Consider the following 24,580-nt stretch of genomic DNA (forward strand, 5'->3'; position numbering starts at 1 on the left):
GGAAGTTGTGAACACGGCCTAGACCATCATGCAAGCCAACCTTCCATCAATTGACTCCACCTCCACCTCAATTCCTTGGAAAAGCAGCCACCAAAGACCCTTCCCACACAGTTATGATCTCTTATAATCTCTTCCAAACTCTTCTGTCAGGCAGAAGACACAAAAACTTAAACACACATACCAATAGGTTCAAGAACAGATTCTTCCTTACAGTTATTAGATTTTGAATTGACTTCTCAAATTTCAAATCTAATGGTGATCTTGCTGTTTGTCTACTTTTTCTGCATTCCTCGCTCTGTTCAATCACCGTATGATCCTTGCATGTTATGATCTGCCTGTTCTGCATGCAAAACAAAATGTTTCATTGGACTTAGGATATGTGACAATAATAAATCAAATTAAATTTGGTGGCAAACAATACTCTCTCCAATGCCTATCCACCATCAACAAGATGCAAGTCAAGAGCATAAAATAATGTTCTCTACTTGCCCAGATGGGTGAGCTCCAACAACAATCAAGAAACTTGATACCAGAGAGAAGAAAGCTTGCTTAACTGGCACTTAAATTTGTAAAGTCATTGAGTTATACAGCACAGAAGGAGACCCTTCAGTTAAACTCGTCCATGCTGAACAGTTATCCTCAATTAATCTCGTCCTATTTGCCATATTTTGGCCCATATCCTTTCATCCACAATCTTCAACATTCAATCCTTTCACCACCAACGCACAGTAGCAGCAGTGCGTATCATCTACAAGATGCACTCCAATAACACACCATGACTCTTGTACAGCATCTTGCAAACTTTTGATCTCTACCACTAGAAGGACAAGAGCAGCAGATGCATGAGCATATCACCACTTGCAAGTTTCTCTCCAGGGCACACAATCACCCTGACTTTGAAATATATCACTGCTCCTTCACTGTAACTTAGTCAAAATCTTGGAACTCCTTTCCTACTGGCACTAATAGGTCTCCCTCCAATCCAAGGTAACCTTCTTCAGTGTCCACTACATCGCCAATTTTGGTGTCATCTGCAAATTTACTAACTATACCTCTTATATTCACATCCAAATCATTTATAGATTAGATTAGATTAGATTAGATTACATTACAGTGTGGAAACAGGCCCTTCGGCCCAACAAGTCCACACCGACCCGCCGAAGCGCAACCCACCCATACCCCTGCATTTACCCCTTACCTAAGGCTACGGACAATTTAGCATGGCCAATTCACCTGACCTGCACATCTTTGGACTATGGGAGGAAACCGTAGCACCCGGAGGAAACCCACGCAGACACGGGGAGAACGTGCAAACTCCACACAGTCAGTCGCCTGAGGCGGGAATTGAACCCGGGTCTTAGGCGCTGTGAGGCAGCAGTGCTAACCACTGTGCCACCGTGCCACCCATCATTTATATAAATGATGAAAAGCAGTGTACCCAGCACCGATCCTTGTAGGACTCCACTGGTCACAGGCTTCCAGTCTGAAGAACAACCCTCCATCACCACCCTCTGTCTTCAACCTTTGAGCCAGTTCTGTATGCAAATGGATAGTTCTCCCTGTATTCCGTGAGATCTAACCTTGCTAACCAGTCTCCCATGGGGAACCTTGTCAAACACCTTACTGAAGTCCAGGTAGATCACATCCACTGCTCTGTCCTCATCAATCCTCTTTGTTACTTCTTCAAAAAACTCAACCAAGTTTGTGAGACATGATTTCCCACACACAAATCCATGATGACTATCCCTAATCAGTCCTTGCCTTTCCAAATACATGTACATCTTGTCCCTCAAGATTCCCTCCAAAAGCTTGTCCACCACCAACATCAGGCTCACCAGTCTATACTTCTCTGGCTTGTCATAACCACCTTTCTTAAATAGTGGCACCACATTAGCCAACATCTAGTCTTCTGGCACCTCACTGTGACCCTCGATGATACAAATATATCAGCAAGGGCCCCAGCAATCACCTCCCACAAAGTTCTAGGATACACCTGATCAGGTCCTGGGGATTTATCCACTTTTATGCATTTCAAGACATCCAGCACTTCCTTCACTGTAATATGGACAATTTTCAAGATGTCACCATCTATTTCCCTACATTCTTTATCTTCCATGTCCTTTTTCACAGTAAATCCTGATGCAAAATACTCGTTTACTATCTCCCCATCTCCTGTGGCTCCACACAAAGGCCGCCTTGCTGATCTTTGAGGGGCCCTATTCTCTCCCTAGTTAACCTTTTGTCCTGAATGTTTTTGTAAAACCCTCTTGGATTTTCCTTAACTCTATTTGTCAAAGCTATCTCATGTCCCTTTTTTGCCCTCCTAACTTCCCTCTTAAGTATACTCCTACTGCCTTTCTACTCAAAGGATTTTCTCAACCCTTTATCAATAACGCCACTTCCACCTCCTCTCTTGCCTCCCTTTCTGTCCTTCCTGAAGCATTTGTATCTTGGAACATTAAGCTGGCAGTCCTGTCCATCAGTCCTACCTTGTGGTCTGCTTTGTCCCTGCTTTGCCAGCTTCTTTTATCAACTATACCAGTCTCAGATTGATCTCATTCCTCACTACCTCTGTGGGTCCCACCCCACCACCTTACTAGTTTAAATCCTCCTGAGCAGCTCTAACAAATCTCCATGCCAGTATATTAGTCCCCTTCCAATTCAGGTGCAATCCATCCTCCTTATACAGGTCACTTCTACCCTAGAAAAGATTCCAATGATCCAAAAATGTAAATTCTTCTCCCATACACCACCTGCTTGGGCATGCATTCATCTGCTCTATCCTCCTATTCTTACCCTCACTAGCTCACAGCACTGGGAGTAATTCAGATAGTACGACTCCCGAGGACCTGCTTTTTAAATTCTTGCCTAACTCTCTATATTCTCCCCTCAGAATCTCATTCTTTTCCCTTGCACACATTGGAACCAATGACGTAGGAATGACCTCCTGCTGGGCCCTCTCCCTTTCATAGAATTTTGCACCCTCTCTGAGACATCCTTGACCCTGTACCAGCCAGGCAACACACCATCCTGATTTTTCGCTGCTGGCCACAGAAACATCTGTCTGTGCCTTGGACTAGAGAGTCCCCCAACACAATCGATCTCTTGGAACCCGACGTACCCCTCATTGCATTACAGCCAGTCTCGATACCAGAAACTTGGCTGTTCGTGCTACATTCTCCTGAAAATCCATCACTCCCTACATTTTCCCAAATAACATACTTGTTTGAAATGGGGATAGCCACAGAGGACTCCTGCACTGCATGCCTTCCTCTCTTACCATTCCTGGAGTTAACCCATCTGTGTGACTGTATCTACGGCTTTTCTCCCTTCCTGTAACTGCCAGCCATCACACCCCCTTGCTTTTGTAAATTCCTCATTGCCTCAAACCGTAGCTCTAACCGATCCATTCGATCTGATAGGATTCGCAACCAATGGCATTTATTGCAGATATAATCGTCAGTAACACTTAAACTCTCCCTAAACTCCCACATCTGACAAAGAAGAATATATCATTCTACTAAGGGTCAATTTTTGCTTTTTAACAAAGCTTTTAACTTTTCTGTTGGTTGTGGATGCTTTGATATGTCTATCAGATGGTATTTCCACAATTAGGACTGCATATAAGCCTAAATTGTAACTTGACCAGGTTGCCAGCTGTTTTGGCACTGCTGTTGACTTGTTCACCAATATCTATCATTGAGAAAAGTTGGGCAAGATAGTTGTGTTATGTCAGACCATGGGTTACAGATTGTGGTGGCACACAATTTTGTGACTCAGTTTAAAATAAAGCACAGAAAAGACTGAAGGACAGTGACAGAATTCGAAGAATGCAACAATAAATAATTAAGCAAATTGGGAGTTCCTTTCTGTGGAAGTGAAAAGACGAAAGACATCTGACAGAGATCTTCAAATTCGGCAAATGTTCAGAGAGGATTTGGGCAAAGCTTTCACTTACAGACAAGTCCAAAACAAGGGGAATAATTATTAGACAGTTAGTAACAGATCAAAAAAGTAATTTACAGGAGACCTCTTTATACTGATACCAAGGAAAATAAGGAATGTAACACAGAGTAGTTGCTGCAGGTTGTGTTGACATATTTAGGTTTGATTCAAGTAATAAGGGAAAGTCGCCATAGTCTTATCAGTGCACAGAGCTGCTTTCTCATTAGAGCCAAGCGGTAGCAGTTGAACCTCAGGGTCACCACAACTCAGGCAAGGGGAAACACTGAGGAGAACAGTCCTTCACAGTAACCTCAGCCAGTGCAGGAACCAACACTGTTGGCAACACACTACATCACAAACCTGTTTTCTAGCCCACTAAACGATTCAACCCCAATTCAAATGAAAGACATGGAGTCACTGACGATTCAGGAGGATTGGAAGAAGTAATTAGGGTAAGATAAGGCTCAGGGTCAATTGAATACCAGTATAGACCAGTTGGGTTCAAAGGGCTATTTCTATGCTGTAGAATTTACATAACTTGGTGTGTCCAATATCACTAGCAAAAATCGGAGCCTTGTATGAAAACTCAAAAGCTGGTGCCCTATTCTCACGCTGTCCCAGACTCCAAACGTTACTAAGCTCCTTCCACCTCCATTTCTCCTGAAATCTACAGACTTTTCATAACAATGCTTGGCAACACCTAATCACAAGCACTTGACTGCAGTATTTCAAAAGGCAGAATCTGAAATGAGAGAACTAACTGGATTCATACTCTGATGCAAATACAGTTATGATACATGTTTTGAAAATACAGTGAATGATAAGTAGAAACAAGATCCTTTTGGAAAGAAGCAGAGCTAGAGAGAGAAAATTGTCAGTCCCAGTTTATGATCACCAAGGAAGGGGGTAATGACTGGAGCTAAACAAATGAATTAGTTTTTAAAATTAATACCTACTTTGGATTACCTTTGGTGTAACACAATGAGTTAGCCTCACCAGAATTCATATGGAAATGGGGACTGAAAGTGAGTTAACTTTCAGTTTTGGTTTTTGCCTCTCAGGTTTAGGCAGATATGGGCAAAGTGCTGCTAAATGGGACTAGATTTGTATAGGATATCTGGTCAGCAGACGAGTTGGACTGAAGCGTCAGTTTCCATGCTGAACATCTCTATGACTGTGTGGAGTTTGCACAGTCTCCCATGTTTGCATGGGTTTCTTCCCACAATCCAAAGATGTGCAGGTTAGGTGAAATGGCCATGCTACATTGCCAATGCTGTTCAGGGATGTGTAGGTTAGGTGAAATGGCCATGCTACATTACCTATGCTGTTCAGGTATGTGTAGGTTAGGAGCATTAGTCAGGGAAAATAGAATAATAGGGTAGGGGAATGGGCCTGGGAGGGTTACTCTTTGGAGGGTCAGTGTGGACTGTTGGGCCAAATGGCCTGTTTCCACACTGTCGGGATTCTATGAATCTCAGTACAATGGAACTTTAATCAGTTGTACCAATGGGCTGGGGAGTGGCAGATGGAGTTTAGCTATTGCATTTTGGAAAAGTAAATCAGAGCAGGACTTATACATTTAATGGTAAGAGTCTGGGGAGTATTGCTGAACAAAGGGACCTTGGAGTGCAGGCTCATACTTCCTTGAAAGTGGAGTCGTAGGCAGATAGGATAGTGAAGGTAGTGTTTGATATGCTTGCCTTTATTGGTCAGTGCATTGACTATATGAATTGGGAGGTCATGCTGCAGGTGTATGGGACATTGGTTAGGCCACTTTTGGAATACCGTGTGCAATTCTGGCCTCCCTGCTATCGGAAGGATGTTATGAAACTTGAAAGGATTCAGAAAGATTTACAAGGATGATGCCAGGGTTGGAATGTTTCAGCTATCAGGAGAGGCTGAGACAATTTCCCCTGGAGCATCAGAGACCGAGGGATGACCTTATAGGGGTTTATAAAATCATGAGAGGCATGAATAGGGTAAATAGACAAGGTATTTTCCCGGGGGGGGGGCACAGCATAGGTTTAAGGTGAGAGGGGAACAATACAAAAGGGACCTAAAGGGCCACTTTTTCACAGAGAGGGTGATGCATGTGTGGAATGAGCTGCTAAAGGAAGCGGTGGAGGTTTGTATGACTACAACATTTATAAGGATCTGGATGGGCATATGAACAAGAAAGGTTTAGGATATGTGCTAAATGCTGGCAAATGGGACTAGATTTATATCGGATATCTGGTCGGTAGGGGCAAGTTAGACCGAAGGGTCTGTTTCCGTACCAAATATCTCTATGACTATATGAGAACCGGTTTAGTGATGTGAAAGCCTAAAGCCAATGCTCCTCCCATGGAGCGATAACGGTGCAGTCACAGGGTAGCAACGCCATCATCTAAACCGGCAGCAGAAAGGAAAGATGAGAAACGCGGCAGGTAGTTGCCACCTGTAACCCCCCCCCCCCAAGCCAAACCCACCCCACACCGAGGCCGGTACCTGGGCTCCTTACACCATGGTCAGGGAAGGTGTACTACACTGAATCCCGAGGGGAAAGAGGAGCTGTGCCCAGTGATTGTGCACATCTCTTCATCGCTGTAGTCCGGACGCCGTGGTCACGGCCGCCATTTTTCGGTAACCGAGGGTCCCACCGTTTATTCAGACCTTGCAGGAGGGGGGGGATGTAAGGGGTTTTTTTTTGCAGGGAAGTAAGGAGGATGAAGATTCAGACGAGGAGGGTGGGGGAATGAGGGAAAATCAGTATCGCTAGTGAGGGAGGGATGTCCGTTTGATGATCCCTCCCGTGCTGCACCGGCATCGTTGCCCACCCCCCTCCTACCTGTACTGAGTGCCGCCATGCGCGAATCCGTAGTAGTTACTCGCCGCCATCTTGGCGTCTTCGCCCAACCGGCCGGGCACTACGTCACGTGACCGATCCGGAGTTTGTGTTGGGGGGGGGGGGGCACGAAAGGGAGAGAATCAAACAAAAACTTTATTAGCATCGCCTCTGCGAACAATCGCGATGACTTTATTAACAACTCTCGGCCCGCGGCTTCAGCACCGCCACTTGACTGAATACCACCAACTGCTCCTGTGTGAGGGGACAAAAGCTCGGGAATACAACGTGAGGAAAGCGGCTCTCTATTGCACGAGGTTTTGTTTTATTTCGAGTTGGTCGTTCAACCGCAGCTCAATGTCGTGGATGGCCAGAGCAAACCACCAGACTCTTGGGTGCGACCACAAGGCAAGAAAGAAAGATGGTTTTTCGGGGGGGGGGGGAAATTAAATAATAATGCTATGATCTTTAATGTTTCGAGTTCAGTGACCATTCAGAATCTGCTCTGAGGAAAAACCACTGGACCGGAAACGTTAACTCTGCTTTCTCTGCACAAATGCTGCCAGAGCTGCTGAGTTTTACCAGCAATTTCTGTTATTGTTTTTAACCAAATGCAAAACCTGCAGATGCTGTAAATTAGAAACAATGACTGCAGGTGCTGGAAACCAGATTCTGGATTAGTGCTGCTGGAAGAGCACAGCAGTTCAGGCAGCATCCGAGGAGTTTTGCATTTGGTCTTTACTGATTTGGGGGGGCGGGGGGCCCCCGCAGCATTGCTTATCCTGAATGGCAAACCGGATATATGTGCCCCGCCCTCTTTCCGACTGGCCGACGTGTCTGTCAATCACGGTCCGTTTCCGGTTGCTGCGGAAGAAGTGGAAAATTCCGCAGAAAGCGACGGTTCCGTGAAGCCGGCTCCGCGACATAACAAACCCCGGCTGGATGCATTATTCCAAGCTGTCTCAGACACTATGTGTTCAACATCGCCAGGGGCCGCTGATTTGAAAGGGGTGAGGTGGTGCTACTAAGTTCCTCCCCGCCTCCCTCCACCTCCCGCACCCCCGGGCGGCTGGGCGCTGCTGGCGGCCTCGCCGGTTGATGCGAGAGGACCTGGTGCCGTCGGTACTCACCGTAAGCGAAGGAGACTATCGGACATATAGGAATCATTAGCTTCCCTGCGTCTGACCGCGACCTTTCACCTCACCGATACCCCCCACTCCGCGCTCCCGTTGCACACACACAGTCTGCGCGGTGACGATGGGACCGGCGCCGTGCGTGCGCGCGAACGTGGCTTAGAGTCCATTCAGAAAAGGAGAGTCGTTTTAACCTCCCAGCCGACAGGGGACGCTGCATCCCCCCCATTAAAATGGGCTTTTTATGAATCCCAACAAAAGGGGTATTGTAGTGTTTAACCCCACCCCTGCTATGAAACTAAAGTGTATTAGGAATACTGGCAATTTATCCCTTAACAGAAACCAAAAGGGTAAATTTCAACCACCTGGTAATGAGAGTGTTGATGACCAGCAGATGTTTAATTTTTTTAAACATTTAAAGGCCTTATCCCTCAGTTTATCCCGGTGGAGGAAGTGATGCACATCCAAACACTTCGTCTACTATGTCTGTTGCTCTCAATGTGGTCTCCTCTGCGTTGTGGAGACAGGATGCCAACTCGCAGAACGTTTCAGGGAACATCGCGAACCAAACAACCCCAAGGCCCTGTGGCTGACCACTTCAACTCTCCCTCCCAGTCCACTAAGGGCATGCAAGTCTTGGGCCGTCTCCACTTGCAAATCCATGCCACCTGTTACTTGGAGGAAGGACGCCTCATCTTCTGCCCCCAACCACATGGCATCAACGTAGATTTCACCAGTTTCTTTGTCTCCCCTACCTCCACCTCTTCCCAGATCCAAACCCTCCAACTTGACACCGCACTCTTGAACTGTCCTACCTGTGCATCTTCCTTCCCATCTGTTCCACCTTCCCCCTCTGACCTATCACCATCAACCCCATCTGCATCTACCTATTGCCTTCCCAGTTTACTGCCCCTCCCCCACCCCACATTCCTGATGAAAAGCTTATGCCTCAAATGTTGACTTTCCTGCTTCTCAAATGCTGCCTGACCTGCTGTGCTTTTCCTGCGCCACACTTTTCGACTCTGATCTCCATCATCGGCAGTTCTTGCTTTCTCACAAAATTTATGATCTTGCCCCACTGGCTACCTGACAAAGGAGTAGCGCTCTAAAGACTTGTACTTCCAAATAAGCCTGTTGGACTATAACTTGGTGTTGTGTGATATACAAGCCATTGCTAGTCACTAATTGGCCCCATGAGTTGTTATCCACTCCATTGTCTGTCCAACTGTTCTTCTGTCTCCTTTGGGCTCTATCCCCACCTATCATTTTCTCCTTACCCCTATCATCTGCATAAAAAAACAATATTTTCTTAGCTACCATCAGTTTTCGCGAAGAGTCACTGGACCCAAAATGTTAACCCTGATTTCCCTCCACAGATGCTGCCACACCTGCTGAGCTTTTCCAGCAATTTGTTTTTGTTTCATAGTATGTTGGACACGCCTGTAGTAAAATGCTGGAGATTGTTGGATAGTTTGTTTTTAATCATCTGTTGGGAATCAGTTATAGTTTGATGTCAAAGTTAACCATTCATCTGGTCAATGACAGCTGCCATCAGAAATTTCACTTGGTTTCTGTCTTTATTGAAGACTGTGATCACTGACTGGCATGTACTTTAATTCTGAGAGGTATTGAAGCTAGCCATGGACTATTCTCATTGATTAATCTACTTGGATATACCTTTCCAGCAAGAATAATCCGTGATTAGAAGCAGTATATTCCCCACATGCCCTGCAAAAGTCCTAAAAGATAATTTCTGTTTTGACAGTCAAGTGACTGAATCAGCGTAAATTCACAAGCTGCACAGCTTTGAATGGTGCACTTACCCAGTATACAGCTTAGCACTGTTCTATTATTAATGGGTGCATACAACATCAATCACTAAAAATGTTTCTGATCATGTTTCCTGTATTCCTGATGTGGTTACAAATACTTGATTGCCATGAGACCTTCTGGGAGATAGATACAGACAATCTTTGCAAAATTTTGGAGCTGGATTGCTTAAAATATTTGAGAGAAAATTGGCATAAGCTATTAATTTTGTGATGTTACATTGTGTTATTGGTATGAAGTTGTCATCTGGGTACAAAAGCCCCTTGTGAAATTGTTTATCCCATTCTTATGGATGCAAATAACCTCAATCAAAATTATTATTTTGTGTGTTTCTCACTACAATGTGATGTTCCCTCATCCTGTCTGTGCCCTTCGACATGGACAACCACACCATTGTCCTCTCTCTGTCTCTCCTTTGTGGCCCATTCTTTTGGTCCATCTTTCCCATTAAATCAGTATAACTGTTAAAATGGCTCTTTATTCCCATTTACGATTAGCCATCTCTACAATCCCATTTGAGTTGGGCCTATTCATTCTAAAGCTTGTACCTCAGCAGCCTGGGTGAAGAATGCAGCTGCTGATAACTCCCATTTACACCTTGACTCCACTGCTATCACACTTAGCTATTTGACTTCAGGTCTTGAGCAAGCCAGAATTTATTGTTGCCACAGAACCTGAAATTGTCCTGTTCAGACTGTGTGCCTTTTAGTTGCTGATCTCATTACCCTGCCTGAATGCAGCTTAGGCTCAAACCAAAAATATGTAACTCTCCGGTTCATACTTGATCCTCGACTGAGGTTCAAAACCCACGCCCATCAAGATTGTCTGTTTCCGGTTTGAAACATCATGCGTTGTTACCACTACCTCTTGCCAATACAGCTTAAACCCATTGCCATCTTGGATTCAACTAGCCTACTCATTCATGATCCCATCAAATGGTGGCACTGACTCAAGGGCCGACCAGCGTAATTCTATTCCTATTTCTTATGATCATATCTATCACAATATCCACTGTCAAGTCAATGCAGTTGCATTCTCCATGCATTTGTCCAACCTCTCTTTCTCATTCCTGGTTTTTCAAACAAAAATCCAGCATATAGTGGCCATGTTCCTAGCTCTACTGTATTGAGTGCTTCTTCCACTCTACTCCACCATTATTAACACAATCTTTGGCCACCTTGTCTCGCGTGCTAGAACTCTTGTCCATAGCCCTTTGTTACTTCTGTCACTATCTTTTGTAAACAAAAGCCTCTTCACCGATGTCTCTGAACACCCCCTCTCTCCTGCCACTTAACTTCACAACGTCAAAGACTGTGCAGAAATGCAAGTCGTTACAGCATTAAATTGTGTGTAATTTCAGCCAACACCCAAAATGTTGGATCTTCTGCATCTTGATCAATCAATCAGCACCTCTGCCCTCCACTGGCTCCATCTCCAACACTCCTTCAAACAAAATCAGTATCCCCTTTTAAAGACCTTTTCACAAATTTGCCTCATCTGACTTCACTTTCTGCAGCCTATACTTATTCAGTCCTCTGGCTGTCTTCACATCATATCCTCCTATAACTCTCGATTGGTGGCAGAGCAATCTGGAAATTAGATGTGATCTTTCTGAAATTCCCTCCCTCCCACTCCATTTTACTACCTCCCTCCACCTTTTCAAGATCCTCTCAAAACCACTACTTCTGCTGTGATTTACTTGTTTACCACAAGTCAGTATAGCTGTCTTCTGTTCAACACTTAGGAAAATTTTACTAATCGCTATAATAAAACCTGAACTTTTTATCTCACTCGTGGCATGGAAGTGTGAAAATTACACTTCAGCTTCTGGTGGTAAAAGTGTTAATGTAGGAGTCTGAAGAATAGAGTCAGGAAGGGCTGAGCAGGGAAGGCTGTCTGAACCTAGTGTATATACAGCAAACAGTTCCTCATTCTCTGCCACAGATGAGTTATGTAGGGTAGGGAGGTTCACCGAACAGAATCTTGTTGGCACTGGACGAGAAAATGAACTCTGAGAAAGTGTGTATGATGTTTTGTTGAGACACAGGTTGAGAATTGTGTAGTGTTGTGAATTGAGGCAAGTGCTAAGACACCTGAACAAGTGGTTCAGTTTCAAAATCTTGTCTGGAGAACTTTTACCAACAACAATTTTTATTTATAGGATACCAAGTAAAACATCCAAAGCTGATTTCATTTTTTAAACCTCTTTCTGTAGGAAAGAGAAGTAATTAATTGAAATTATGGTTGACAATGCAGGTTTGAGGAAATTCCAAATCACAAAGACAGCAAAAGTGACAGTTAATAAGAACATTACAAGATCAATAGGAGTTAAGAGTGTAGGTGGGTAAACAGAAGATTATAACCAAAAGACTAAACATGAATGTGGCAGTGGAAATAGGTTAGGTAGTTCAAGAAGAGAATAGTAAATGGAATTAGGTGTAAATTTGCTCGCTGAGCTGGAAGGTTTGTTTTCATTGTCAGTTGGCATTGGTTTCCCATTTTTGGGCCAGTTTTAACGTATTGCGCCCATTGGTGTTCGTGACTTTTGAAAAGATTTGTAACTGAGCTTCAAATCTTCTCAAAACTCACTAATAGTAAATGGAAGTTTTCCATTTGTTCTACCAAAATACAGAGACAGTGGAGATTAATGAGGACAGGAATAATTCAATTACTACTGTTACCATTGCATATAAACAAGGTTTATAAAACCATGAGGGGCACGGATAGGGTAAATAGACTGGGTCTTTTTTTTTCCTGGGTTGGGGGAATCCAGAACTAGAAGGCAGGAGTTTAGGTTGAGAGAGGAAAAATTTAAAAAGAACCCAAGGGGCAACTTTTTCATGCAAAAGATGGTGTGTGTGGAATAAGCTGCCAGAGGGAGTGGTGGAGGCTGTGGTACCATTGCAACGTTTAAAAGGCATCTGGATGAGTACATGAATAGAAAGGTTTAGAGGGATATGGGCAAATGAGATTAAATTAATTTAGGATATCTAGTCAGCATGGACAAGTTGGACCAAAGGGTTTGTTTGGAGGCTGTACATCTCTATGACTCTATGTATGATTCTAATGTTAAATTTCTTCCCTTAACAGTGCCACGGAAACATCAACGGACTGCTGTGGTTCAAGAAGACTGCTCGCCACCACCTTGAGTGCCATGAGGGATGGGTAATAAATGCTGGTCTTGCCAGCGGTACTCACTTCCCATGGAAAATAAAATACCTTTTAAAAAATTATTTTCCTTTTCATGCAGTACAGTTACTCTCATCTTAAGAGTCCTATCTATTACGTTTATTAAATTGTTATTGCAATTAATAGGAAACTCTTCCCAATGTTCCATATTTATATGGTCCAGACTTTTCTTGGAGGGTTGGAAAATGGATGTCAGGACTGTTCCAAGGATCCGATTCTGTTCCTGGGATGGGGTGCCAGCACTTTACAGGCCCTGATTTTTTTTTTTCCATAGAGGTTGTTTGTAAATTGGCTGGACGGTTAGTCGGCAGATCAGTCATCAATTGTAATGATAAGAAGAAAGGTGAGACCTAATTTCTGTTGACCATAGCAGATGTTATTCTATCTGATTCAGTCATTGAGGTAGTCGTAGAACAGGAAGGACAATGTTCTGGAACATGTAGCAGAGAAGCCCCTCGTTTTACAAGTGGAGGTCTGGGATTCGTTGTGGAGGAGGGAGGACCAGTTTCCAGAAGGTGGTAGCAGTGACGGGGGAGAGAATGTGAGAAGATGGAGTGCAGTTCAGAAAAATTGGTTGCATTGCAAGCAACTTTGGATGAGTGCAACAGGAGATTGTCCTGAGAATCCTCTGTGTATTCACCCTCCAGCTGAGATGCTTGAGGCTACGTGCTGCTCCTGAACAGTAGAGGAATATGTTCCCATGGCTTCCCATGTTCTTCACGCAGCACGGATCAGAACCAGGATGTTCCTTTTCATTTTTTTTTGAGTGCTGGCATTAGCCATCGAGACAGCAATCCTCCATCTCTGTCCTCTAAAGATAAAAGGACATGATGCCAGAGGAAAGGCAGAGACCTGAGAAGGGGGATGTCATTATACACATGGTTGCTATCATTGAGTAAGGAGCAATGGAGTTTGACGGGATAGCAGCCCATGAAGTTGGGGAAGACAAGCTAGCTTCCCCTGGGGGAAGAGGGTAAATTGAAATTGCAGTGGAGAGATGGAGGTTGTGGTGTGTACTCTGACCCATCTAATAGCATGTTGAGATCTCTGCTGCAGAGATTCTGCTGCTCTGAAAGGTTGTTCTCCTGGTCCCATGAGTTCAAAAACTGCATGGAGTGGAGGAGATGCATTACTGTACCTGCACCTAGCAAATACTAATACGCAATACATTAAAACAGGTACTTTCCTATCTCATGTGCAGCCACCACCATTGCACATAACATGCCTCCTCGTGCATTTAGATTGGGTGTTACTGGATGATGAACACAATAAGCAAAGGAAGATGCAGGATGCAGAGGTAGCTGTGGGCAGCTACACTTGGCGGTTAGTCCTGTCCGACTAGGGATGGCATGTACAGTAGTGATGACGCTGTGGGTTAGTGATTAATGAGAGGATTATGACAAATGTGAGGGAAAAGAGTGCAATCATGCAGGAAGCCCTTGTTCTGATCAGAGACCATCCAACATTGAGTGAATGGAAGCCCTTTCTATTGAGAATTTCAGTGACAGTCACTCAGTGTCTTGATGTGTAGGTAGTGCAGTCAATGATGTCCTGTACTTGGGGATATCCACAATGGCGACAAATTCTAACAAGGCTTTTAACTGATCTTAGAAAGGAGGCAGAAGCAAAGATGTTCCAGGCTTCAGGGCTCAATGGTCTGTAGTTCTCTGGCTTTTCCTTGCCTTTCTTTTATAATAGCCACCCTCCAGTCTTCTGGCATCTCACCTGAGGCTGTCGATATAAAAATATCTGTGAAGGGTCATGCAATTTCTTCCCTAGCTTCTCTCAATGCATTGGGATACCCTTGCTCAGGTCTTGGGGATTTGTCTAACTTCGTGTTTGAGGACCTCCAGCACCTCCACTTCTGTAATGTGGACTCTTTTCAAGACATCACTATTTATTTCCTCCAATTCCCTAGCTTTCATGTCTTCCTCCACAGTAAATACTGATGCAAAATATTCATTTAGGATATTACCCATTACCTTTGTTTCTGCACACAGACAGCCTTGTTGATATTTAAGTAGCCCTATTTTCTTCTTAGTTACTCTTTTGCCTTTAATGTACTTATAGAATCTTTTGGACTCAGCTTTGGCAGATAGGATAAAGGAATCTCATGTCCCCTTTTTGCCCTACTGATTTCCCCCTAAGTGTAATGCTACTCTCCCTATACTCCTCAAGGGATTAACTTGATCCTAGCTGTCTGTGTCTGACATATGCCTCTTTTTTTTCATGACCAGAGCCTCAATATCTCTCATCAGCCAGTGTTTCCTACTCTTGCCAGCCTTGCCGTTCACGCTAACAGGAACATTGCTGGTCCTGAACTCTTGTTAACTGGCTTTTGAAAGCCTCTTACTTCCCAGACATTAATTTACCTGTGAACACCCTCCCCCAATCAATTTTTGAAAGTTCCTGTCTAATTCCATCAAAATTGGCCTTGCCCCAATGAAGAACTTTAGCATGTGACCAGGCCTATCTTTTTCCATAACTATTTTAAAACATAGAATTATGGTCACTGGTCCCAAAATGCTCCCCCAACTAATACCTCAGTCACTTGCCCTGCTTTATTTCCCAAGAAGAGGTCAAGTTCTCTGCTATAGCCATCTACATATTGATTGAGAAAATTTTCCTGAATACATGTAATAAATCCCTCCACCCCCAAAGCCCTTAACACTATGGCAATCCCTGTTTGGAAAGTGAAAATCCCCTATTGTTACCATTATTCTTACAGCTATCTTTGATCTCTGTACATATTTGCTCCCCAATTTCCTGCTGGCCACTAGAGGGCCTATAGTACAATGCCTTCAATGTGATCACCCCTTCTGGACAATCCCTCAGGAATATCCACAGTTCTGCTGTGATGTTATCCCAAATCAAAAATCCTCTCTTGTCTCCCTTTCTTCCTATTGCATCTGTACCCTGGAACATTGAGCTGCCAGTTCTAACCCCGCCCACCCCCTCACCCCCCCCCACCCCCGGCCATGTTTCTGTAATAGCTATGATATCCAAGTTCCACATTCACATCCACATCCATGGCCTGAGTTCATCCACCTTATCTGTCAAATTTCTTACATTGAAATGAATGCAGTTTAATTCTCCAGTCTTTCCCCATTTCCTGCCATGCCCTTGCCTCTCCTGTTGATTTTAACTTGCTCTCTTCTGTACCAGTCTCAATATTCTCTCCTGTCTCATTACTGCTTAATATAGGAGTAGGTCATTTAGCCCTTTGAGCGTGCTCCACTGTTTATTGTGATCATGGCTAATCATCCATCTCAGTATCCTGTTCCCACTTTCTTCCCATATCCTTTGATTCCTTTAGTCCTTAGAGCGATATATCTTTTTAATGCAAGTCTCCAATAATTTAGCCTCGACAGTTTTCTGTGGGAGAGAATTCCACAGGCTCTCCATTCTCGGGGTAAGGGAATTTCTCCTCATCTCTGTCCTGATAGACCTATTCCTTGTCTCTAAGCTGAACCCTATCGCAGCTGCTGACAGGGTGTGGAGAGCAGTGCTGCAAGGCTTAATGTCTTCCACGATGAAGGCACTAATTTCAGTGACCATCTGGCTAAGCACATCCTCCAGCAGCATTAGTTCTCCAACATTGTCAACAGATGCTATACAGAGGATATTGTCTCTGTCGCTTTCTATTACCCCTGCCATGTTTGAGCATATTTCTCATTGCCATTGGACTCAAACTCTGACAGATGTGTTTCTATTACCAAATACTGCCTTCTCTGTGCTAAGATGACTTTCCAATTGTGTCTGGCAGAATTGCCACATCCTTGGGCACAAGCCTTTCCACTTTGCAAGAACATACTGAAAGCATCTTATAACTTGTACCAAGGACTGGGTGCCCATCTGTGCCATCTTTCCTTTCAAGGGGCCTGTTTAATTTTTTAGGACAGCTATGATAATCTGCCCAATTTACCTGTTTGCATCTGAACTGCTCTTGGTCCTTATCAATATCTCAGACTGGCACTCTGCAAGCTCTCAAATTAGCCAATTGGACTTATTAGCAGATCGGGCAAGTTGGTTTTTATGTTTTTCTAATCAAACTGTCCAGTGATTTTAATTTGCACTTCTGGAGCAGGTGGGACTTTGAACAAAATCTTCCTGGCTCAGAGGATCAGCAAGTTCTTTTCTCTTGGATACGGTTGAATGTTTTTCCCATTGCCAAATCACCTGTGGTTTTTTTTTATCTTTTAATCACCACCAGTAAGTCACCCATGTTTTGCAATTAATAATTTAGATGCAAAGTTGCAAAAAGAGACAGGCAGGTTGTCTTTAATATATCTGAGAGTTATCACACACAATTGAATTTTTTTTAACCAGCAAATCAGTGACTTTTTTCTGTTTTTAACTATTAACCACCACCAGTAAAACACCTATGCAGCCAATTGGTTAATACCTGCAAAGACTGTTATGAGAAATGCAAACCATACAAGCAGGTCTTTTTTTCTTTCTACCCAGAAGAGTTATTGCCTTGCCACCACCAAACCACTGTGACTTTTGTTTTTTTTTAAATTAATCACCACCACCAGTAAAATCACTCGTATCCAACTGTGTAGGTATAAGCAAATCCCACCATAGATAGTGCAAACCATCACAAATGAGGGGCAGGAGGAAGGGAGAGCAGGAAGGGATTAAATCAAAATGGAGTTGGAAGGGGAAATAACACACTGTATCCCTCCCTTTGATACCAAACTCTGAAGGCTGCAAGAGCATTGATGAATGCTCCTTCTCCAAGGACACCAGATACAAACATAACCATGGAAACAGGCAGGATTTTTTTCTCCAAATCATCTGTGGTTACTTTTTGTTTCTTTGTGGTGAGAAAGAAAAATGTAGACACTGTTGTCAATAGACTTTATTATATGTATTTTTTATACACCACAGGAAAATACCCATGTGGTCAACTGAATATTTACAAGCAAAGCCTGTTAATGGCAATGCTAATGTCAAAAAATGAGGGGGAGGTTAGGGAGAGAGGAAGGGGACTAAATCAAAATGGAGTTGGTGAGGGAAATAAAGCTTTGTATCCCTTGCAGTGCCCACCTCTTTCTAAGGGCATTGAGAACATTGATGGGCAACATGCACTCCTTTTCCATAAGACCATAAGACATAGGAGCGGAAGTAAGGCCATTCGGCCCATCGAGTCCACTCCGCCATTCAATCATGGCTGATGGGCATCTCAACTCCACTTACCCGCATTCTCCCCGTAGCCCTTAATTCCTTGTGACATCAAGGACATCTGGGTGTGAACGTAACAGCAGGAACAGGAAGGTTCTTATGCAAACAAATTGGGAATAAAAATAGGACATTTTCCTAATTGAATCTATTGTCACATTTGATAAAATCATGGCTGATCTGTTTGTGGCTGAACCACCACATTCATGGCTACTCCCTAATTCACTAAGAATCTATTTATCTTTGCCTTAAAAATATTCAGTGACCTACCTGCACCACCTCAGAAGAAAGTTCCAAATACTCACTGCCCTGTGAGAGAATTCTCATGTCTACCTTAAATGGGCAGTCCCATATTTTTAGATGGTGTTCCCTTGATCTCATCCCTCCCGCAAGAGCAAACATATTTTCGGCAGCAACACTCAGTTTTGTGTTTCAATACGATCACCTCATAAGACACCCCAATCCAGCTGGATGACTGCTTAGGAATGACAATAAGAAACCATTTTGCTGGCCATAGAATCCCTGTAATGTGGAAGCAGACCGTTGAGCCCATGCCAACCCTCTGAAGAGCATCCCACCCAGAACCTACCCCTGTAACTCTGCATATCCCATGGCCAATCCACCTAGCCTATACTCCAGGGCAATTATCATGGCCAATCCAGCTAATTGCACATTTTTGTCCTGTGGGCGGAAACCCAGTGCTGTTATTTTCAGTGTCTGCCTCTATTCCTGTTCACAGTGGAATATAATATCCTATCCTAAGTCTTTGCCAGTTATGCCCACATGTCAAATGATTTTGGCTTCACATATGAACCGTAATTGAAATTTTCCAAAAAGATCCAATGTGGACAAGCAGAGTCAAGCTGTCTCACATTCCGTTTTAATGTTACTGTAGCATTGTTGAAGAGGTGTTTCAGCATTTATTTGTAGTTAGCTGGGTGTTGACTGTCCTTTTCATCGTTTGTTTTGTTAAACCAGCATTCAGATGTTGGTACACAAACAAACACAAATTACTGGAAACGCTCAGCAGGTCTGGCAGCATCTGTCGAGAGAAATCAGAGTTAACATTTCGGATCGAATGATCCTTCCTCAGAACACTCAACCTGAAATGTTAACTCTAATTTCTTTCTGCCAGACCTGCTGAACTTTTTCAGTAATTTCTGTTTTTGTTTGATTGACAGCATCCACGTTTTTTTGTTTATTTTTATCCAGATGTTGGTAACGTCAGTTCTCCAAACTATCATTCACGGCAGAGACACTAGTATTATTTAGCACGGTGTTATTCTCCCAAACCAGGTTTTCATATTGAGCTGATTAAGGGTAGCACAGTGGCACAGCAGTTAGCACTGCAGCCTCACAGCCCAGTGACCCGGTTCAATTCCCACCTCAGGCAACTGTCTGTGTGGAGTTTGCACATTCTCCCTGTGTCTGCGTGGCTTTCCTGCCACAGTCCAAAAATGTGCAGATCAGGTGAATTCGCCATGCTAAATTGCCCGTAGGGTGAAGGGATAAATTTCGAGGAATGGATCTGGGTGGGTTGCTCTTCGGAGGGTGTGGACTTGTTGGGCCGAAGGGCCTGTTTCCACACTGGAAGTAATCTAAGGCTTAGAAAGGGTTTTTTTGTAAGGAGGTATCAATATTTCTGTACTTTCTGCAATTTTTGGCTCGCACGTTTCTTTTGCTGCATTCTAAACTGCTTTTGTTTTTTTTTTCATTTTTATATATCACATCATTTTTGTTTTTTGCAGAGCTGTCTTTGGAAAGGTAGTGCAAAGGTTCCCAGCCAAGTTTGCAATGGGTCACTCACCAGTAGTTTGTCGAGGTCCCTGGAAGTTTATCAGTGCAATATTTGCAGAGGTGTCAGTATTCAAAGAGTCTCCGGAAGTGCAGAAGTTTCCTGCAAGGCATCAGTATTTGCAGAAATTGCCAGTATTTGCAGACAGTTCCTGGGAGTGCTTCAGAATTTGCAGAAGTTGCCAGTATTTGCATACTTTGTCGGAATTTGCATTCGTGGGGATGAATCAGTATTTGTTGGGTTATGGCGTCGCTTTTTGTCAACACCTGCGGTGGATCCCTAGGAAATGTCTTTGCATGCAGGGCTCCCTCCAGTGTGTCGGTGTTTGCAAAACACTACTGTACCTGTATTGACTTGGAAAGTCGTGTTAAAAGCAATGCAGCCTTTGGATGCACTGTGAAGACCATGTAAGTGAAAACACAGAGTTGGTTTGTCAAATTCTTTTGTCAAGATATGCAATGTATGACTTTTTAAATCGCGTGTTCTTCCAGAATGAAGTTACTAAGATAGAAATTGTTGTGAGGGCAAGAAACTTCATGAAAGACACGCATTTCCCGGAATTTACTGCGAAATAATAATAGGACAGTGAGCGCATTCGACAATGATAAGGTCGTAACTTTGAATCACTGTTGGAGAAAGCATGAACTGAAAGTTTAATTGCTGTTTTTGTCACCTGGTCCTGTGAGGGCGGGGATGTCCTAACCACAAATTACATTTGTTTGGCACTTTAACATTGTAAAACAGAAGATAGGGTTTGTTGGACTTTGGTTCAATCTACAAACTTACTTTCTTCTATGTGTGAGCCAAGTCCTGCGTGTTCTTTTAAATGAAGCAATAGGAGAAGATATTCGGTCTCTCACTCTTAATTTATTTTACACAGTAAGTGGACAAAGCATTCAGAGCTCTGGGTCTAAACCTCTTTGTCCCTGACAAACTACAAAGTGTATCAGTTCAAAAAGTAAGACCTCGTTTTGTCCCTGCCCCAGTCTTTTATACAATAAAAAACGTCATATAAACACTGAGGTAGAATTATCTTTTGATTGGGTGTTAGTCTGACTCCATTCCCCGCCTCCTCGCATTCCTAGCTGTCCGACCCCACGTGACCTTCTTTTGCCCGCGAAATGGAGCATCACGTGACCTCCTCGACCCACTTCCGAGGCGCGAAACGGGACGTCACGTGACCGCCCGCCCTCTTCCGGGGCGCGAGACGGGGATGTCACGTGACCGCCCGCCCTCTTCCGGGGCGCGAGACGGGGACGTCACGTGACCGCCCCGCACTCTTCCGGGGCGCGAGACGGGGGCGTCACGTGGCCACGCCCCCTGCTTGGGTTACAGAGTCACCACAGGGTTTTGAGTGCTGAATCCATCCAGAGTCACAGCCAGCCTTCTGTTTTTAAAGTAAGGAATATATTTACAAGTCCCCCTTTTGGTCTCATGAAAATGAGACCAACCAACCAGTTCTATACATCATATTCGCTCTCTGATGCATAGTCCTCCCTCCTTGCTAAAGCCATGGTTTCCGTCTCCATCTGTGACATCTGGTAAGGCGGGGGAGCCTTCCCTTCAATTGCTGTAATAATTACCCTGTTTAACAAAGATCTAATACAGGGAATACAACAACATCCGCACAACACTAACACAATAATCATACCTCCGAGGGACATAAACACAGAGGCAATTAATCCTTTCCATTTCCCAAACCATGAATCGAACAGTCCTCCTAGAGGATTGTAAATACCCGAGTGTTCATGCATTTCTTCAGACAAAATTCTTAGTCCTTCCAAGGCTCTGGTGACCGAACCATCAGGTGCCGTATTGTTGGGGATGAACGTACAACATTGATCTCCAAACATAGAGCACACTCCCCCCTTTTCTGCTAACAACATATCTAAGGCCATTCTATTTTGAACTGTCATCAATAAGGTTGCTGCCAATTGTTCAGAAAGTCCCGCCACCGCATCTCTAGTTCTATTGGCGAGCCTAAGTACATTGTAATGTACATAATTAATTCGGTCAACGTTTTTATTCGGCGTAACTGGGAATAAAACCCCGATAATTGGGAGATTCTCAAACCCTGCTGCTATCTGGTCTGCTAATTTATATTCATCAGGTACACCACGGGGAACACCTATTGCATCTATGTAAGTGGTTGAGCCAGATGTGACATCAAACAAATCCCTACGAATTTGTGTATACAGATTTATTCCCTGTCGTCGTTCTCCCAAAAGGAATAAGGGTACCCCTAACCTAACCATTGCACAGGTTCCAGACCAATCTGGAGGTAGACTAACATGCAGTGTTCTATCTCCACAGTACCAAAAAAGATCAGCTCTGGCCCAAACCATTGTGCTAGCGTTCTGCCAGCCAGTTACATTAATTGTGTCCTGACACCAGTCAGTGGGCATGTCTCCCAAGGCAATATTTGACTTTCGAGCAAAACAAGTGTAATTGTTGGCTCTTGGTGTAAACACTGGAGGCAACACAGAATTCTTTACAGGTGGGAAAATAGCACTTAATGTGGTATAATTTGGAGGGTTTGCTTGCATAGTGAGGGCCATCATACAGTGAAATCCGATTGGGTCTATGTTAGGGAACAATGGGGCCGGGGTAGTAAATAGGGTTGGCCTTGCCGAAGAACACGCGACGCAATTACTCATATTCATTGAGGTTGCAGTCGCTGTCATCCAGTCCAGCCATAAGTTCTTGTCCCCATACCCGGTAGCTAATTTAATAATCTCCCTTCTCGTAAGGTTGTTGTGGTCTATTACCACAACTCCTGAACTTGGTTCTACCTCCATACTTGTGCTTTCAGTTTGTGGCTGGCTCATAGGAGGGTCCACTAAGGTTACCTTTAATAATCCCATATTATCCACTCCAGATTGATCTACACCTATTACAAGATAAAAGCTTCTGTCATCACTCTCACAGTAACTCTGTACCTCCTTTGGACTAGGATTAATATCAAATTTTGTCAGAGTTAACAAAAGTGGATTTTTTAACTCTGAAAAATGATCAAGTTGCCCCTTTGTCAGGCTCACATGGTCTCGAATGTTCCATCTATTATCCAAGGGTGACGACCTCTTGGGGGTCCATTGTACCCCAGTCCATGTTAATACATTATCCCACGACGGGCATGGGTCATAGTAAATGGCATAAAAACAAAGGTATACATCATACTCCCTCCAGCTCCCTATATCTTTGCCACAATCAATTACTTCGCATAAATCAAACTGATATGTTGTACCATGATTTCTATCGTGTCTGATGTGTACCTGGCTCCTCGTCTCCCTTAAACATTTATCCGCCTCTTGTCCTACTACTCTTTTGTTCCTGGAACTTCCTCCCTCGCCTGTGTGTTTGTCCCTCGTGGTTAATACTCCTATTAACAGCAGCATAACACTTATACATAAGACAATAGCAAAGACTCTCAATCTCCATAGCCTAAGGTAATGTGGGCTGCTTACAGAGATAAACATTGTATCCTTTACACAGCTTTGCTTAGAAATCTTGAGAACCTCTCCCCCTTTTTCCAAAACCTCCTTCGTACAAACATTAAACATTTAGGACCCTTCTACTCGTTTTCTGTTCTTATTTGTTCTAAAGTTCTGGTTGGCGGTTCCGTGGCTGCACACTGGCTCCAATGGTACCAGCTTTCTCCTTTCCCCTGTAGTCTAACCGCATGAGATGTCCTCTCCACCACCTTATAAAGTCCTGTCCACCTCGGCTCCGACCACTTCCGTTTGATCACCTTCAGCAGGACCCAGTCTGTAGTAGATGGCGCCTGGCTCTGTAGTTCCCCCTTTCTGGTCCAACCTGTTTGGAGAAAGCTGACACCAAAGCTGTTAGTTGGTCATAGTAAGGTTTGTACCTTAGAGAGGCTCCTCCTCCCTCTAACATCTGTATTCCAGCTCCTGGTCCCGGGAACTGCTGCCCTGTTGTCAGCTCATACGGGGTGAACCCTGTGATAGAGTTTACTGAGCTTCTAATGGACATTAAAGCTAAAGGTAGGGCATCCACCCTGCTTAACTTTGTTTGTGCACACACTTTTCCTATTTTTCCTTTTATGGACTGATTCATTCTTTCCACTTTTCCCTGTGACTGAGGATGGTACACTGTTCCAAACACATGTTTCAGTCCTAAAGCTGCTTCAACTTCTTGCAGGTCTTTATTCTTAAAATGTGTGCCATTATCTGACCTGACTTTCTTTGGAAACCCATGCGTTGGAATATATTGGTTTATCCAGAATTTGATCACTGTCTTTGCATCTTCCTTTTTCGCAGGTATTGCTTCTGGCCAACCAGTGTATGCATCCACTGCTACCAGAAGGTACCGATATCCGTTTACTCTCTCTATCATAACAGTGTAGTCAATCACTATTTCCTGACCTGGCATTCTTGGAAGAGAGAATTTTCCCTCGTGTGGTTTCACTGTTGCTCTCACGTTGTATTCTGTACACGTTCTACATTCCCTGATATAATTTTCAATTATCGCTGGCAAGAACGGATGCCACCAATGTGTCAGATACCTCTGCATCTGTGTTTTTCCACAATGTGTGAGCCCATGTCCCTCCTGTAGCATAGAAGCGATCAAACCTGGGGGTAGTACTGGTCTACCATCCGGTGACCTCCAAATCCCTGCTGACTCTGTGGCCCCTCTCTCTCCATACTGTCAGTTCATGAG

General features: G+C 43.9%; 1 protein-coding gene and 1 long non-coding RNA gene across 6 annotated transcripts in view; one reads left to right on the forward strand and one right to left on the reverse strand.

Moving 5' to 3' along the window:
* The window catches only part of LOC122565231 (zinc finger RNA-binding protein-like), an 82,355-nt gene extending 74,318 nt beyond the window's left edge, over positions 1–8,037 (reverse strand). For all 5 annotated transcript variants that reach the window (XM_043720995.2, XM_043720994.2, XM_043720992.2 and 2 more), the window contains exons 1-2: positions 7,900–8,037; positions 6,773–6,851 (exon numbers count right to left, since the gene is read on the reverse strand). In XM_043720995.2, coding sequence (XP_043576930.1) covers positions 6,773–6,851; positions 7,900–7,936 — 116 coding nt within the window. In that variant the 5' untranslated portion in view covers positions 7,937–8,037. The remainder of the gene's footprint in view (positions 1–6,772; positions 6,852–7,899) is intronic.
* LOC122565232 (uncharacterized) lies at positions 7,542–12,965 on the forward strand. Its single transcript, XR_006316119.2, has 2 exons — positions 7,542–7,900; positions 12,823–12,965. It is a non-coding gene; the product is annotated as an uncharacterized LOC122565232 (long non-coding RNA).
* The last annotated feature ends 11,615 nt before the right edge of the window (positions 12,966–24,580 follow it).

Source organism: Chiloscyllium plagiosum, unplaced genomic scaffold (genome assembly GCF_037043375.1).
Source record: "Chiloscyllium plagiosum isolate Xiang-an unplaced genomic scaffold, Cpla_swu_hap1 HiC_scaffold_28, whole genome shotgun sequence".
Taxonomy (NCBI): domain Eukaryota; kingdom Metazoa; phylum Chordata; class Chondrichthyes; order Orectolobiformes; family Hemiscylliidae; genus Chiloscyllium; species Chiloscyllium plagiosum.